General features: G+C 33.8%; 1 protein-coding gene across 1 annotated transcript; it reads left to right on the forward strand.

Moving 5' to 3' along the window:
• The first annotated feature begins 314 nt into the window (after positions 1 to 314).
• LOC133332098 (Y-box-binding protein 2-A-like) lies at positions 315 to 2,219 on the forward strand. Its single transcript, XM_061540479.1, has 2 exons — positions 315 to 448; positions 1,916 to 2,219. The coding sequence occupies exons 1-2, from the start codon at positions 315 to 317 to the stop codon at positions 2,217 to 2,219; spliced, it is 438 nt and encodes a 145-aa protein (XP_061396463.1).
• Positions 2,220 to 15,144: the final 12,925 nt, after the last annotated feature.

Here is a 15,144-nt window from a genome sequence, read left to right on the forward strand (position 1 = left end):
TATTAATAAATAAATATTAATATTAAAAAAAAGAAACAAAGCAAAAAATAAATAAATAACAAACCAAAAAAAATGTCAGCAGATAGACATAATCTGTACAAGGTGCAAAATGAGATCCACAAAGAAATGATTGAGATTTCTGATAAACTAAAAAAACGGAATGGTGCGGAAAGCGGTACTAGAAGCTGTGTACAAGTCGCTCGAAACAAAAATGGACGAGGCGAGATTGAATAATGTAAAATTGAACAAACTGGGGGCAAACAATGACGTGTACTTCAAGGACAACATATGGGACCGATATATACAGAGGTATCATGCAGAAAATTAAAGAAGAACCCGAAAAGCAAGAGGTACCAGAGCTAGTGGAGCCTGGTGGTACTGCAGGAGCAAATCCAGAAATGACTGCAATTTCAACAAGAGATGCAGCAGTTTATGCAGTTGTAGATGAGTAAGGAAGCTCCTCAGCGAGAAGAAGATCAGACGGCGTTAAAAGAATGTGCCGTAATTCACCCACAGTCAAATAGTGGAGGGACAAATGCATTGTTCCGACTATATGATAACCTTCACCACTTGGGTATATTCAACAGATGAATACTAACAGACGGGAGAAAATATATATAGAAGCTCTATCCAAATCTGAACCGATTTCAAAACTTTCCACATTTCAAAACTTTAGTACGTTGTGCAAAATTTGTGTCAATTTTGTGTAAAATCGATCGAAAATATATATTTAGGAGCTTATATTAACTACAGTTTATTGTAAAAAATTGTGTGGCAATCGAACATATTTTGGGTCTCTAGTGCACAATTTACATAAAATCGGAAGAAAAACTATATAGGAGCTCTATATAACGCTTAACACACATCATTCTACACCTAATTCATTGCGCTATGCGAAGTTTCCTGCAAATCGAAAGATATATAGGGACTTTGGTACACCATTTACCTTAAATCGGACGAAAATATATATTGGAGCTATATCTAAATCTGAACCGATTTTCAGGAAACTTAACACACATCATTCTAGACCTAATCCATTTCACTATGCGAAATTTCGTGCAAATCGAAAGATATATATGGACTTTGGTACACCATTTACCTTAAATTGGACGAAAATATATATGGGAGCTATATCTAAATCTGAACTGATTTTGAGGAAACTTAACGCACATCATTCTAGACCTAATCCATTTCACTATGCCAAATTTCGGGCAAATCGAAAGATATATAGGGACTTTGGTACACCATTTACCTTAAATCGGACGAAGATATATATGGGAGCTATATCTAAATCTGAACCGATTTTCAGGAAACTTAACACACATCATTCTAGACCCTATTCATTACGCTGTGTCAAGTTTTGTGCAAATCGAAAGATATATAGGGACTTTGGTACACCATTTACCTTAAATCGGACGAAAATATATATGGGAGCTATATCTAAATCTGAACCGACTTTTTCCAAATTTCAATAGGGTTCGTCCTTGGGCCAATTAAGTGACCTGTGCCAAATTTCATCCAAATCGGATAATAAATGCGACCTGCACTATGTTAACAAAAATACATGGACGGACATGCATAAATCGACTTAGAAAGTGATTCTATGCATATTCTCAAAAGGAACCATGGGTCTATCTCGATTATTTTTGCCTGTTACTAACATATGCACAAAGACATAATACCCTGTACCACAGTATAAAAAATTTGCTAGAAATGAGACCGAGATTTTTAAGCAGCACTAAAATAAATGTCGAAGCCCTAGACCTGGCGAAATTAGAGTCAGCTCATCCTGATAGCAGCTTCCAGTGCGTAAATCTGGCCGATCCAAATTTCATTAATTGAGAAAGAATCGATCTGGAAATTGGGGCTGACATATTCCCAAATATATTGGAAAAAGGAGTTCGGCATGATGCAGCGATCGTGGGGCAGAACACGAAGTTGGACTGGATTCTTTCCAGCAAAAACGCGTATATAATCCCGCCGGCAGATCCTCACAATCCAAAAAGGCAGTACGCTCCGTTGGCGATGGCGTAATTGTCGGATTCGATGTCGTCATCGGCGAAATTGGCAGTGAGGCTGCAAATGTAACCGGTCTCTTCGGAGAACCTGTACGTGGTAGCCAATTTTCTGCCGATAAACAGCGTCGCAATCGCAATACACCAAGACCAAGGTGGACAAGGAGGTCCCAGACACAACAGTCGTTCACGTCATCTAAATAACAGAAAAACCCACAACGGCGGAGGACAAAACAATCAACAACAGAACGTTAACCAATTTCAACAATACCACCATCGCAAGCAGCGCATAAATCATATGGCTAAATAATTTAAACACTTTGTAACAACAATAGCATAACACCTAAAAATCTATGAAAGGAAACACCTTTCAAAAATAAATCAATTCAAAATCTACCACAAAACTAATATTTCTATACATCAACTAAGAACTATACACAAATATACAAGGAAACCGCAAAAAAAAAAAACAACAACTATGAAACCAACTAAAGAAGGTCGTGAATAACCAAGAAGGAAACATCGAATTAAGAGGCTTGGCGTTACATTATTTATCAGGCCACTTAGCATTTATATTAGTTTTATTTTTATCTTATAATAATATTTTTAAGGACAATTATGAAGACAAACGGATCGCAGCGATTCAGTTCCTAATTGTGCCGAATGTATAAACAGTCCATTTGCCGGCCGGGTGAATGTTCATAAAAATATGAACATAATTTACAATGTAGATCATAAAATATTTGAGTGCCTATCACAAAAATATATTTCCATAGATAAGTGCGTGTAAGTGATAATGCTTGTGTGCGTTGCTGGGGTGCATCAATAATAAAGTCAATGCCCAACTAATAATGCTCTCAGCAAGGGACAAGCAAATAGTTCTAGTGATAAGTACACAGAATAAGATAGCCTAAGATTTCTGTGACGGTCTAGCTCTTAAGTGAATTTATATTTTTAATAAATTCAGAAGCGAATTAAAATGTAACCCAACACTTCTCAAACAAATTAAAAGAACAAAAAGGCATCAAGAAATGAATAACGGTACAACACCAGCTGCAAAACCAAAAAACTAAACTATAATAACAATCAGGTAAAATACAAAGCCATCCAATTCAGAAGGCAGTACGATAACAACATTTTATTATATATTTTTTTTTTGTTCTTCATTTCTAGTATGGAGTTTATTTCACAATGCAATGTATACTATTAACCGCCGTTATTTAATTTTTTCTTATTGTCATACTAGTATACATTCGGATGACTACTATATTGTAATGGCCTGCGGACTGCTGGGAAGCTATCATTTTTTGTATCTTTGTTTTGATAAGCGTTTGCTTTATTTTTAATTATTTTCTATAAATCTAACGGTCGAAGGTTTATTTTTGAATTTCATATATACATATAAATTTTCCTACTAATTGTATATTTAATCCAATGTCTGTAATATGTCATATAACTTGAATAAACTTATAAGTATATAACATATTATGGCCTGCTAAATTAATACATTTATGTTTTCGAGCCTTGTTAACCCTACGGTCAATAACCGGGTACATTTGTACCTTTTTTTGAATAAAAATGCTGTAAATTTTTTAATAATGGAGATATTTGGATTAAATTTTGAGGAATCATTCTTGAGGTATTTTCACACATAATAGAAGAAAAAAATTATAAATATTTTCCATATATATAATTTTTAAAATTTTTTAAAGTTATTACCTACGTAGATCAATAACCGTGGTACATTTGTACCCATCCAAAGATAGCTCTGTAACTCATTAAAAAATTGGACTATCGTGAAGTTTTTTGTTTTAAATTAATCTATACGGATCTGATCTAGATGTAGGAACTCAAATTTATATATACATTAAAATAATATTTACTTAAATCCATGCTTAAATGATAATCTATCTAAAACAATCATAGTAAATCCGTTATAGCTTTCGAATGGGTTAAGCTTTTTTAGTTATTTTTTTATTGGGATTTATTTAGGTGTTCCTCAACCCCTCTGCAAATTTTTGTGGCCCTAGACAACATGGGGCCATCAGGGTGACTCGTGGAAGTCAGAAACTATCCTGGTTTTCCCTTGCTCTAAAGGGACAAAAACAATGATTATTGTCCGTAATTTTCCAATTATTCTTCATATTGGGCCTGAAACTTTTTCTATAATCGAATTAGTCTGGTTTATTACAATCCTAAATTGGCGTACATATATAAAATATAATTAAATAACGTTTTAAAGTATTAAATAATGTTAAAAATGCGCCAATCACAATCTCCAAACTCATAAAATGTGAATAATTGACAATAATAATTGTTTTAGTCCATGTATACCAAAGGAAAACCAGGGTAGTTTCTGACTTCCACGAGTCGCCCTGATGGCCCCATGTTGTCTAGGGCCACAAAAATTTGCAGAGGGGTTGAGGAACACCTAGATAAGATCCCAATAAAAAAATAACTAAAAAAGCTTAACCAATTCGAAAGCTATAAGGAATTTACTATGATTGTTTTAGATAGATTATCATTTAAGCATGGATTTAGGTATATATTTTTTTAATGTATATATAATTTTGAGTTCCTACATCTAGATCAGATCCGTATAGACTAATTTCAAATAAAAATCCTCACGATAGTCCAATTTTTTAATGAGTTACAGAGCTATCTTTGGATGGGTACAAATGTTACTTTTTTGGTTATTGACCGTAGGGTTAAGTAAATAAAGAAGTAAGTATGTTAGAGCCCCTAAAAATATATAATTATGGGCTTTCAGGACATTGACTGGAGAACCTTAAGTGCGCATTCTCACAGAGAAAGCGGTGGGAATCTACTTGCGAAAAGACATCAGTACTTCAGCTACCTTGTTTCGATGTTCTAATTAAAATAAAATATCAAAGTTGGTCTTCATTACGATAACCGAAATCAGTATTTTATGTGTCGAATATGACGTTTATAATATTTACATACCAGTTTAACGAAGACTTGTTTATAGACCACATTTTGCCCTCTGGAGCTAGGATATACAATTTCTTTGGACTGCTAATTCTTGAGCAGGCAACATAAAATTGCCCATGAGAAAAGCATGCATCTGTTGGATCAACTCCAGCGACTTTTATGGACTGCCTTGAGACTCAACATCCTTGACTCTTAACCTTGTTCCGTTACAAAGTTTCGTGGCTTTGAGTTACGTAATAGCATCACCGGAACTCCAACTTTGAGAAGAAGTGTGTGGAGTGGGAATCCAGGTGAATTAATCGGGTTTAGGAACCCGACAAGGCATTGGCCTGCGTCATCAGTTTGAATAACTTTATCAATTGATAATATTCTTTAACAATTCATTTATGATAGCTGCGCTGTCATTTTTGGGCGTTCAAATTGATGTAGGTAACTGTTAGAGTAACAGTTTTCATTTAGTTCGTCGAGAGATTGAACGCCATTGCAAAGTTTCACTGGTATCTCAACATCGGTCAAATTTAGCGGTAACTTTAAGGTTTAGGTGATGGAAAACAATTCTCTTCATTTGTATGGATGCTGTCTAATTGCTGTCTTTTCTAGTGTTTCCGAAAACTCTGGGGCCAAACACGCTGATTGAAATGTGGGACGTAGTACCGCATTAATATTCTACAGACCCGAAAACGATAATAGTCCTCTAATAAATATAACTACGTTCCTGCAAAGTCATCAACATTTCACAATTCACAAATAGAAATAGAGTAGTTTTTGTAGGGATTGTAAATCACTCTTCAATTACCCGTTGGCAATTTTCTAAATGTATTGCTAAGTGTAAAATCGACGGATTACGTTCGTGTATCGGAAAAGCTAGCATTCTCTGAAAAGCTTCCGAACTACTTATGTAGCGGCCAGAGTGATATAACTTTATTACGTCCTTTTCATTTTCCATGGAAAATATGGATTGAGCACTTCCATTATTTATATATTTGCAAATGTACATGTCATTGCATCTTGAGTACGTTCACGCATATAACTTAATTCCCCAGTAAATGCTGATGGAAGAATTAATTGACCAAGATCTAAGAAAAATATATTTTCTCTTCTTAAAGCGTCCCTCAAACTCATATAACTCTCAGCGCGAAGTTTTTTTTGATAATTTCTTATATAATAAAGTCTCTTAGTCTCCATTTTTACATACACATCCACTACACATGGATTAAGAAGAGATCTGTGATAAAGTATGTGATTTTGCGGATCGTTTCGAAACATTAAACAATAGGCAGTGAATCATATGATCTGTGAATCTTGTTAATGTGTTGACATTCATCGTCATGGCTTCGATTGACAATGTCCCGTTTTTGGAAATGTCCGTTTATCACAAAGACAATTTCTCTACAAGTCGGGGCATTATATCGTCTACATTGAGCATTTTGAGTTTTTTTTCTGCGTGAATAACAACGACAAAATTGTTGCAATTTGCTGAAACACTTTCAATACTCGTCTTGAAATCCTTGATATAAGTATTTGCTGCATGAACAATTATTTGCAATTCTTTAACTATACTCTGTGGAATCACACCACCAACCAAATGATAAACTTGAAGTTTGGCATACAATCCGGTTCATTATTTTGCTTTTTTTGCAAAGGAAAACATCCAATGTATTGCCGTATAAATTTCAGAAATGTTTATGATCATGATGATTTTCAACTAAAAGTGGCATTACATATTCTGATAAGAGGCGAATATGTAATGAAAGACAGCACATTCCTGGGGACTTCTGTTTAAATTTTAACGCATATACAGCTTTTTTCTTTTCTGTGCATTTCTGGGTGTTTCCTTTGATATGCAGCCTTTTCCTCTCTGTGCACTTCTGGATGTGCCTTTTGATATAATGCCTTGATCTTTCTGTGTACTTCAGGATGTTTTCTTTTCTTTCTATGAACTTCAGCTGATAAGTGGCAGCAACTTTTCTGTGAGATCCAGGTTGGGTTTTTTCGTATTTCTCCTTTGCTATTTTCAATTGTTTATTTCAAATGTCGTAAGAAACTTTAGGCTGTAATTTTTAACATCTGTACTGGTTCAGTTTTCTACAGGATGTTGAGTTATATAAACATCGAAGTGCCGAAGGCCAGCCAGCCAAAATTAAAATATCTTTAAATTTCTAATTCTATTTCCGTTTCATTACATTCAACCAAAAATTTTGCCATCTTTTTTTTGGGTTTGGAATCATATAAGTTCCACGCATGTTTTAAAAATTGTTCAAATCTATCTATTTGTACATATTGCACCACCTAATGCATATAAATTTTTGTAGATAGCCGTTGAGGAATAAGTTCATGCGGTTGTAATCCGGAAATGACGCTTTTAAGTGACGCCACAGGCTTTTAAGAGTGTTTGTGTATTGACTCACGACAACGAAGTTGGCGGGATGACTGACTTTAAATTGGGCGAAGCCCTCCTCCATCAGTGTCATACGGTTAAAGAAATAATTTAATAATTCTATATTTCATTTAGAATTTGCAATAAATGCTTACCTTCCACAAACAGAAATAATCGTGGTCCCGGGAAGGGTCTCCCTCGACCGATCTTCAACTGTGAATATGAAGCGTTAATTTGATCGACACCTCCAAACACCCATTGTCCTTCAACCCAATGTCCTCGATTGTATTTCCCTCTTACAACAACAGATAAATGGGAGTCATCTAAAAAAGTGACTTTCCGGATGGACTGGCTCACCTTAGAATATCTTTCGTTGCATCTGAATGTAGAAAACTTCTTATTTTTGAAATTATTAAAAAAAACGTTATTTACTTACCGCCAAACCCAGACAGCCACGGTTGTTGTCCATTATTAAGGAATGTCGTTTGTCCTCTTGGGGATAATGCCTCACTCAATTAATTTTTTAGAGCATATTCGGATAACGGACCCCTAAAATTTGGATTAAGTAATGCCATGTACAGACGAGCGTTGTTCGCTCTCTCATTCGTTGTTCGAACCTTAATTATGAAATATGAACTTAGTTCCCAACAAACAACACAATTTTCAAAAAAAAAAAAGGTAAACATGAATGAGAAGTAAATAGTTATGGGTTCATACTATATTCAGGAGGAAGAGAATAATTTTTTTTTTCTATTTAAATTCATAGATAATACACACAAATATGTCGAGATTTCGGTTTAAAAGAGAAACAACAAATTTGAAAAAGGAAATTCGGATGACATGAATTAGGAATAGTGTTGTATGAACGGCTTAATTCATGTAGGTAATTCTGAACTATGTTGTTCGAATGATCGACGGAACATGGTATAAGTCATATAATACGAACGAATTCATTTAGCTTTTTAATTCTTTCTTATAAGGGGATATACGTTGCCATATTTATACTTTCTTCTATTTAAATACAAAATTTTAGGTCTAAAGTATATACATATACTTACTTTTGAAGGCTGTTGTACAACAAATTGATGGGTTGAACTTTTTATACTCATATCTTTGGATTTGCATATAAGACATTCATGTTAATACGAAACTTGAATTTAACATAATCCGTTTACAGGGCTCTAAGGCCCATATTTTTTAAACAGCCACATGTCGCACCATTTGGAAAGGTAATTGTAGACTAACATTTGGGTAAGGACTGGTGAGGGACTATAAGGACCCTCGTTCGACTTTTAGGAGTTTTTTTGGAACCCCCAAAAAACCGGGCTTTTTACTGTTTCATATCACCACTCAATGGAAAATGCATGTTAATCAATGAATTAAATTCGATTCTATTTTGTATGGGAAGATGAACAACTTAACTTAAAATTAATGCAAAAATATATACAATATTGATTGTTAAACAAAAGCATTTGCAACATCACAGTGAAAAGTGTGATTAAAATTAAAAAATTAAACGGATTTTTTAAATGGTCAATACGCAGTATGACATCCCTTCTTATCTTTTACTGCTTTCAATTCGGCATAGATTTTACCAAATTTTCCGTGTAAGATGTCTGAGTTTTCCCCATTCTACTTGTAAAGATTTGGGATGCTTGAGATGTTATGTCTTCTAATATTTTTCTTTAAAATACTCCATAAGTTCTCTATAGGATTCAAACAATTATAAAGCATCCATTCTCGAACGCTCTGGGACTCGGTTTGGGGTTATTATCTTGTTAAAATTTAAATATTGTCCCTCATCCTAATTTTTCAACACTACATTTCAAATTATCTTTTAGAATGTTTAAAGAGTCCACGGCATTATTCGTCATATCTTTAATGTCCATCCGACTCAAACAAGTTAAATTTGCTTTCATCAGCAAGAAAAAAAGATTTCCAAAATGCAAAATAGTTTTTCATGTCCATGAACGAACTTCTTGGTTACATTTCTTTTCCAGCCATTTTACTGCAATTTCAGCAAGTTTAGGTAACTTAGCTTTGGATTATCGGCCACATGTCGGAGAAACAATTTTTCGTCTCTTATATTGAATATTTTTTTCGGCTTGTTGTAGATCAACTGCGTTTAAATAGTTACTTCAATGAACTCTTGATTTCTTTGATTTGAAGATATTTTAATAATAAAGTAAGAAAAGTCTTTAGTCGGACGGGAACTATGTAATACCCTACTCCATTATTTTGCATTATGTTTTGGTGGATAAGAATTACGTTTATAAACAAATTTTCTCTCAACATTGGCCTGCGTCTGATGCCGCCTGGAGTTTGATTAGAAAATATAATGGACAGACGGGCGGACATCGGTATTTTGCTTTTTCTCGTCGAGATTTTAGGCAAACCAAACTCATAATAACCTTTTCCACATTATGGAGTAAGGAATAAAAACATATTTTAATAAACCTCCAACAAAAATGTAAATAAACAAAATAAAAAATTATATTTTGTTATAAAATACATGTTTGTGTATAAAAAAGGGTTTTTTTTAACAATTTTGTGCATATTGTACTAATTGGTGTGGTAAATCCTTTTTGATTGGTGCTAAAATTTGTATTTTTTCAGTCTAATTATAATAGTCATATTTTTTGTTTCATTACCTGTGTGTTCCTCTTGTTACATTACTTTTATAGTTGTTGTTCTCTCCTTTCTTTCTTTTTTGTTAATTTGTCATTACAGAGTTGCCAACACTTTGCTTTTATAAAAATTTTAAGGAATAGAAATCACAGATATTTATATTTGTAACATCATTAAATAATACAAGAAGTAATTAATATCATTAAAATGTCGTGTCCCTACGAATTGTGCAATATTGTTACAGATGAAGAATTATGTGTAACGTGTTGGCTTTGCCTTAATCAATGGCATGTAAAGTGTGCCCGGATTAATGCAAGATTAGGGGATACAATTAGGGAAAATACAAGAAGTAATTAATATCATTAAAATGTCGTGTCCCTACGAATTGTGCAATATTGTTATAGATGATGCATTATGTGTAACGTGTTGGCTTTGCCTTAATCAATGGCATGTAAAGTGTGCCCGGATTAATGCAAGATTAGGGGATACAATTAGGGAAAATGTTGGTGTTCGTTGGTGCTGCGTGCATAGTAGAAAAACTTCCTGCTGACTTTACAATTTTGTAAAAGGTTTGCGATCGGAGTTAGCATCGATAAAAAGTGAATTTTCCTCATTATCGACCCGATTTGAAAACTTTACTTCAATGTTCGAGAAGTACCACGATCTTGAAGAGTTCGTGTCATCACCGTCAGTTTCTGGACAGAAACGCAAAAGATTTACGAAAAAGGCGCCAGGTAAATATTTTCCTAGTCGTAAAGCCTCGGTTTCTGCTGGGAGTACTGTATCACGAACAGTTTCTGAAAGTGTCATACATACAACTGCATCTGTTCATGGCCAGTCGTATGCTAGTGTTGTGACGGAGACAGCTACTGAAGTCAGAAAGGATACATCGGAAGGAACAATAACCCCTAAAACCATGAGTGTTGCTATCCCCAGATTGGAAACAATTGATCATGGGATAAAGGAGTTATCACTTCCTTTATCTGATGCGTCTTCGGTGGCTGCTTCCGTGGCTTCAACTGGTATAATCCCACAAACTTCCTAAAGACCATTAGTAACGGTTCCAGCCATGAAAATGGTATTTGTGTCTAGGTTTGCACCGGATACTACTGCTGATGATATAAATTATTATATTAAATTAAAAATTGAAGGAAGTTACTTTTTACGATGCTTTAAGTTTCGATCAGTTTATTCAGAGAGTAGGTCTTCATTTAAAAATTAGTGCATGAAGACATATTTACAAAGTTGATCTGGAGTTTTTTGGCCTGCTAGAGCAATCGTAAAAGACTTTCTAGAAAGGACAGTAAATTTGGCTCGATTGCCTGGTAAACCAGAAACGACTTCAAAAAACTAAATAATTTTCTTACTATTTGCTACCAGAATGTAAGAGGGCGAAGTATAAAGTTAACTCGTTTATATACTGATAGCCATCGTTTTGTTTATAATATTATAGCATTATCTGAAACTTGGCTTAAAATATCTGTGCTTAATAGTGAAATTCTAAGTTCAAAATATCAAATTTTTAAAAATGATCGGATAAATAAAAGGGGTTGTGATGTCCTCATCGTAGTCGACACCAAATATTCCACTAATGTAATTCAATTAAATAATTTAACTGATATAGAATTTGTCGGCATATCCAATGAATTGTTCATACATTCTTCCTTCATCGCAGCTTGATATTTATAATCAGGATATATTAGCAATTAATAATATGAATGATTCGGACCGAATATTAGTTCTTGGCGATTTTAACATGCCATCTGTGAAGTGGCTTTCATTGCCAGAGTCAGAAGCTCTTACTCCATTGACATCTGATATAAATTTAAATCAATTAACTTCTGTAATTATTAGTCGATTTTGTGACATTAATCTCCAACAAATAAATAATATAGTAAACTAGCTGAACCCGTGGCGCTTCGCTGCCCATACTAAAGTTATTAACATTGGATAGTTAACGTCGAAAACTATTTGTAGGTATTTCGTAGTGTAATATCAGTAATAATTTCGGTCTATGTATTAGTATATTTGGTTCTATTCAATAGATTACAAATATATTTTTAAATAATTTTTGAATAACGGTGGTAGTAGTAAAAACAAATTTAGCTTGACTTTTCTAATCAGTTATAATAGTACCATACACAACTATATTTTCTCCAATATGTACATGTTTCTCATTAATCGTTCTAAGACCACTAAAATTCTTCATTACATTACAACATTTTTTATGTCTGTATTTCATCAATTTCCCCATGATCTGATTGGGATCCCTTTCTCACTCCGATTAATATCGCTTATATACCTGACCTATGATCCTTGTTAAGTTTGAATTGTGTATTTAACCCTTCACCACACTGTGGTACAGGGTATTATGTCTTTGTGCATATGTTTGTAACAGGCAAAAGGAATCGAGATAGACACATGGTTCCTTTTGAGAATATGCATAGAATCACTTTCTGAGTCGATTTATGCATGTCCGTCCGTCCACGTATTTTTGTGAGCAAAGTACAGGTCGCATTTATGATCCGAATTGGATGAAATTTGGCACAGCCCATTGGTTTGGCCCAAGGACGAACCCTATAAATTGGAGAAAATCGGTTCAGATTTAGATAGAGCTCCCATATATATTTTCGTCCGATTTTAGGTAAATGGTGCACCAAAGTCCCTGAATATCATTAGATTTGCACGAATTTTGGCATAGCGTACTAAATTAAGTCGACAATGATGTGTGCTAAATTTCGGGAAAATCGGTTCAGATTTAGATATAGCTCCCATATATAGTTTCGCCCGATTTCAGGTATATAAATGGTGCACCAAAATCATTAGATTTGCACGAATTTAGGCATAACTTACTAAATTAAGTCGACAATGGTGTGTGCTAAATTTCGGGAAAATCGGTTGCACCAAAGTCCCTGAAAATCATTAGATTTGCAAGAATTTTGGCATAGCTTACTAAATTAAGTCGACAATAATGTGTGCTAAATTTTAGATATAGCTCCAATATATAGTTTCGCCCGATTTTAGGTAAATGATGCACCAAAGTCCCTGAAAATCATTAGATTTGCACGAATTTTGGTATAGCGTACTGCATTAAGTGTAGGATGACGTGTGAGCAGTTTCGTGCAAATCGGTTCGTATTTAGATATAGCTCCCATATATAGTTTCGTCAGATTTTATTTAAATGGTGCCCGAAGTCCCTATATAACTTTCGATTTGAACGAAGCATAGTGTTATGAATTAGGTCAAGAATGAAGTGTTATAAGTTTCGTGAAAATCGGTTCAGGTTGAGATTATGCTCCCATATATAGTTTCGTCCGATTTTATTTAATATGTAAATGGTTGACCAAAGTCTTTATATATCTATCGATTTGCACGAAATTTGCCATAGGTTAATGAATTAGGCCAAGAGTGAAGTGTTATAAGTATCGTGAAAATCGGTTCAGATTTAGTTATAGCTCCCATATATATTTTAGTCCTATTTAATGTAAATTGATTGACACAACGTACTGAAATTTGTATTCCGACGACGTCTGTTAGGATACATATGTTGAATATATCCAAAGTGGTGAAGGGTATCATATAGTCGGCCCAGTCCGACTTTACTGGTTTTAATTGTTTCATTGCCAAGGAAAATTCACAATAATGCATTATCACATCATAATATTTTTACCGAACCTAGATATAGTATTGTTATTCTTAAGAAACCATGATCAAGTCCGAAGATAGGATTTGTGGCATTTGAGTTAGTCATTTCCTCTATACATCCTCGAAATTTATCAGCTATAATAATAAGCCACCATAGATTTCGAACTTTTATAAATTTTATTCCACAATCAGTATTTCTCTCTGGACATCTTCCATATTGAATTCATAGCCTTTTTCTTCAATGGTGGTTGAATTTTTAAAATAAAAAATCCAAATTTTATTTTTTTTTCACAAATTGACAAAATGTAAAAATTAAAATGTCGAAAATTTTTCATTTTACACAAATTTTATTCCAATATGTAGATAATGGAGAGATGAAAAACAGCAGGCGTTAGCGGAATTACTGAACTGGTGGTTTTTATCATAACTGATAGTAACATAAAAGGACCAAATATGATGAGTCGAACATTATCGATTTGGACCAATTTTGTTAATTGCTGATCACTTAAGATTAGTATGTAATTATCTGCGTACCATTGAAATTTGTATGAGCCGATTTATTTAAGATATTCAAATATATGCATAGAAAATGAATATTATTCAGAGGTATGATTACTGTTGATGCTATAATTTATCGTCATCGCGGAATTTTCGAAATTTTTCTTGCCTATCTTACTAACATGGGTTGGCATGACTTACTGCGAAAATTTCAGTTAAATCTATTTAGCGGTTTTTGTGCCAACAACCAAAAGAATTTCCATTTTCTACATTTAGATTAATTAAATGCAGTGAGGAGTACATTTTCCCCTATTTTACCACGCCAATTTTTATAGGGATGATGCATATTTGCTACCATGTTACTCAGACAAATTTTGAAGTGGGAATCTGTAACCCTTCTTAAGATATAAGCTTAGAAAATGAATATTAGTTCAAATGTATAATTACTTTCGATGCGATAACTCTACATCCACGCGAAATTTTGGAAGTTTATATAGCTTATATTGTTTCTCTTGGATGGGATGATGTGCGGTAAAAATCTCAGTAAAATCTGTTCAACGGTTTTTGAGTCTAGAAACAAAACATTTTTTATTTCCTACATGTAGATTATTTAAGTGTAACGGAGAGTGCATTTCCACCGATCTTATCTCGTTCATATTTTTATGAATAATGTGTATTCACACCTGCGATATACAGATAAATTTTGAAGGCGTTATCTGTAACCGTTCTTAAGATAAACGCATATTACATGTTGAGAAAATTTGAGGTATGTTTACTATTGATGCTATAACTCCGCATCCACGCGGAATTTTAAAAGTTTATATAGCCTATGTTACTTTCAGGACATGCCCCGACATACAGCGTAAATCTCATTAAGATCTGTTCAGCGGTTTTGGCGTCTATCGGTAACATACAAACAAGCAAACAAACAAAATTTTTTCTATTTTATATTTTTTCTATTTTATATATATAGTATTTATGCTATAACTCCGCATCCACGCGGAATTTTTAAAGTTTATAGAGCCTATG

Source organism: Musca vetustissima, unplaced genomic scaffold, assembly GCF_032173495.1.
Source record: "Musca vetustissima isolate MV318-11 ecotype Yass unplaced genomic scaffold, APGP_CSIRO_Mvet_v1 utg57921, whole genome shotgun sequence".
Classification (NCBI taxonomy): Eukaryota; Metazoa; Arthropoda; class Insecta; order Diptera; family Muscidae; genus Musca; species Musca vetustissima.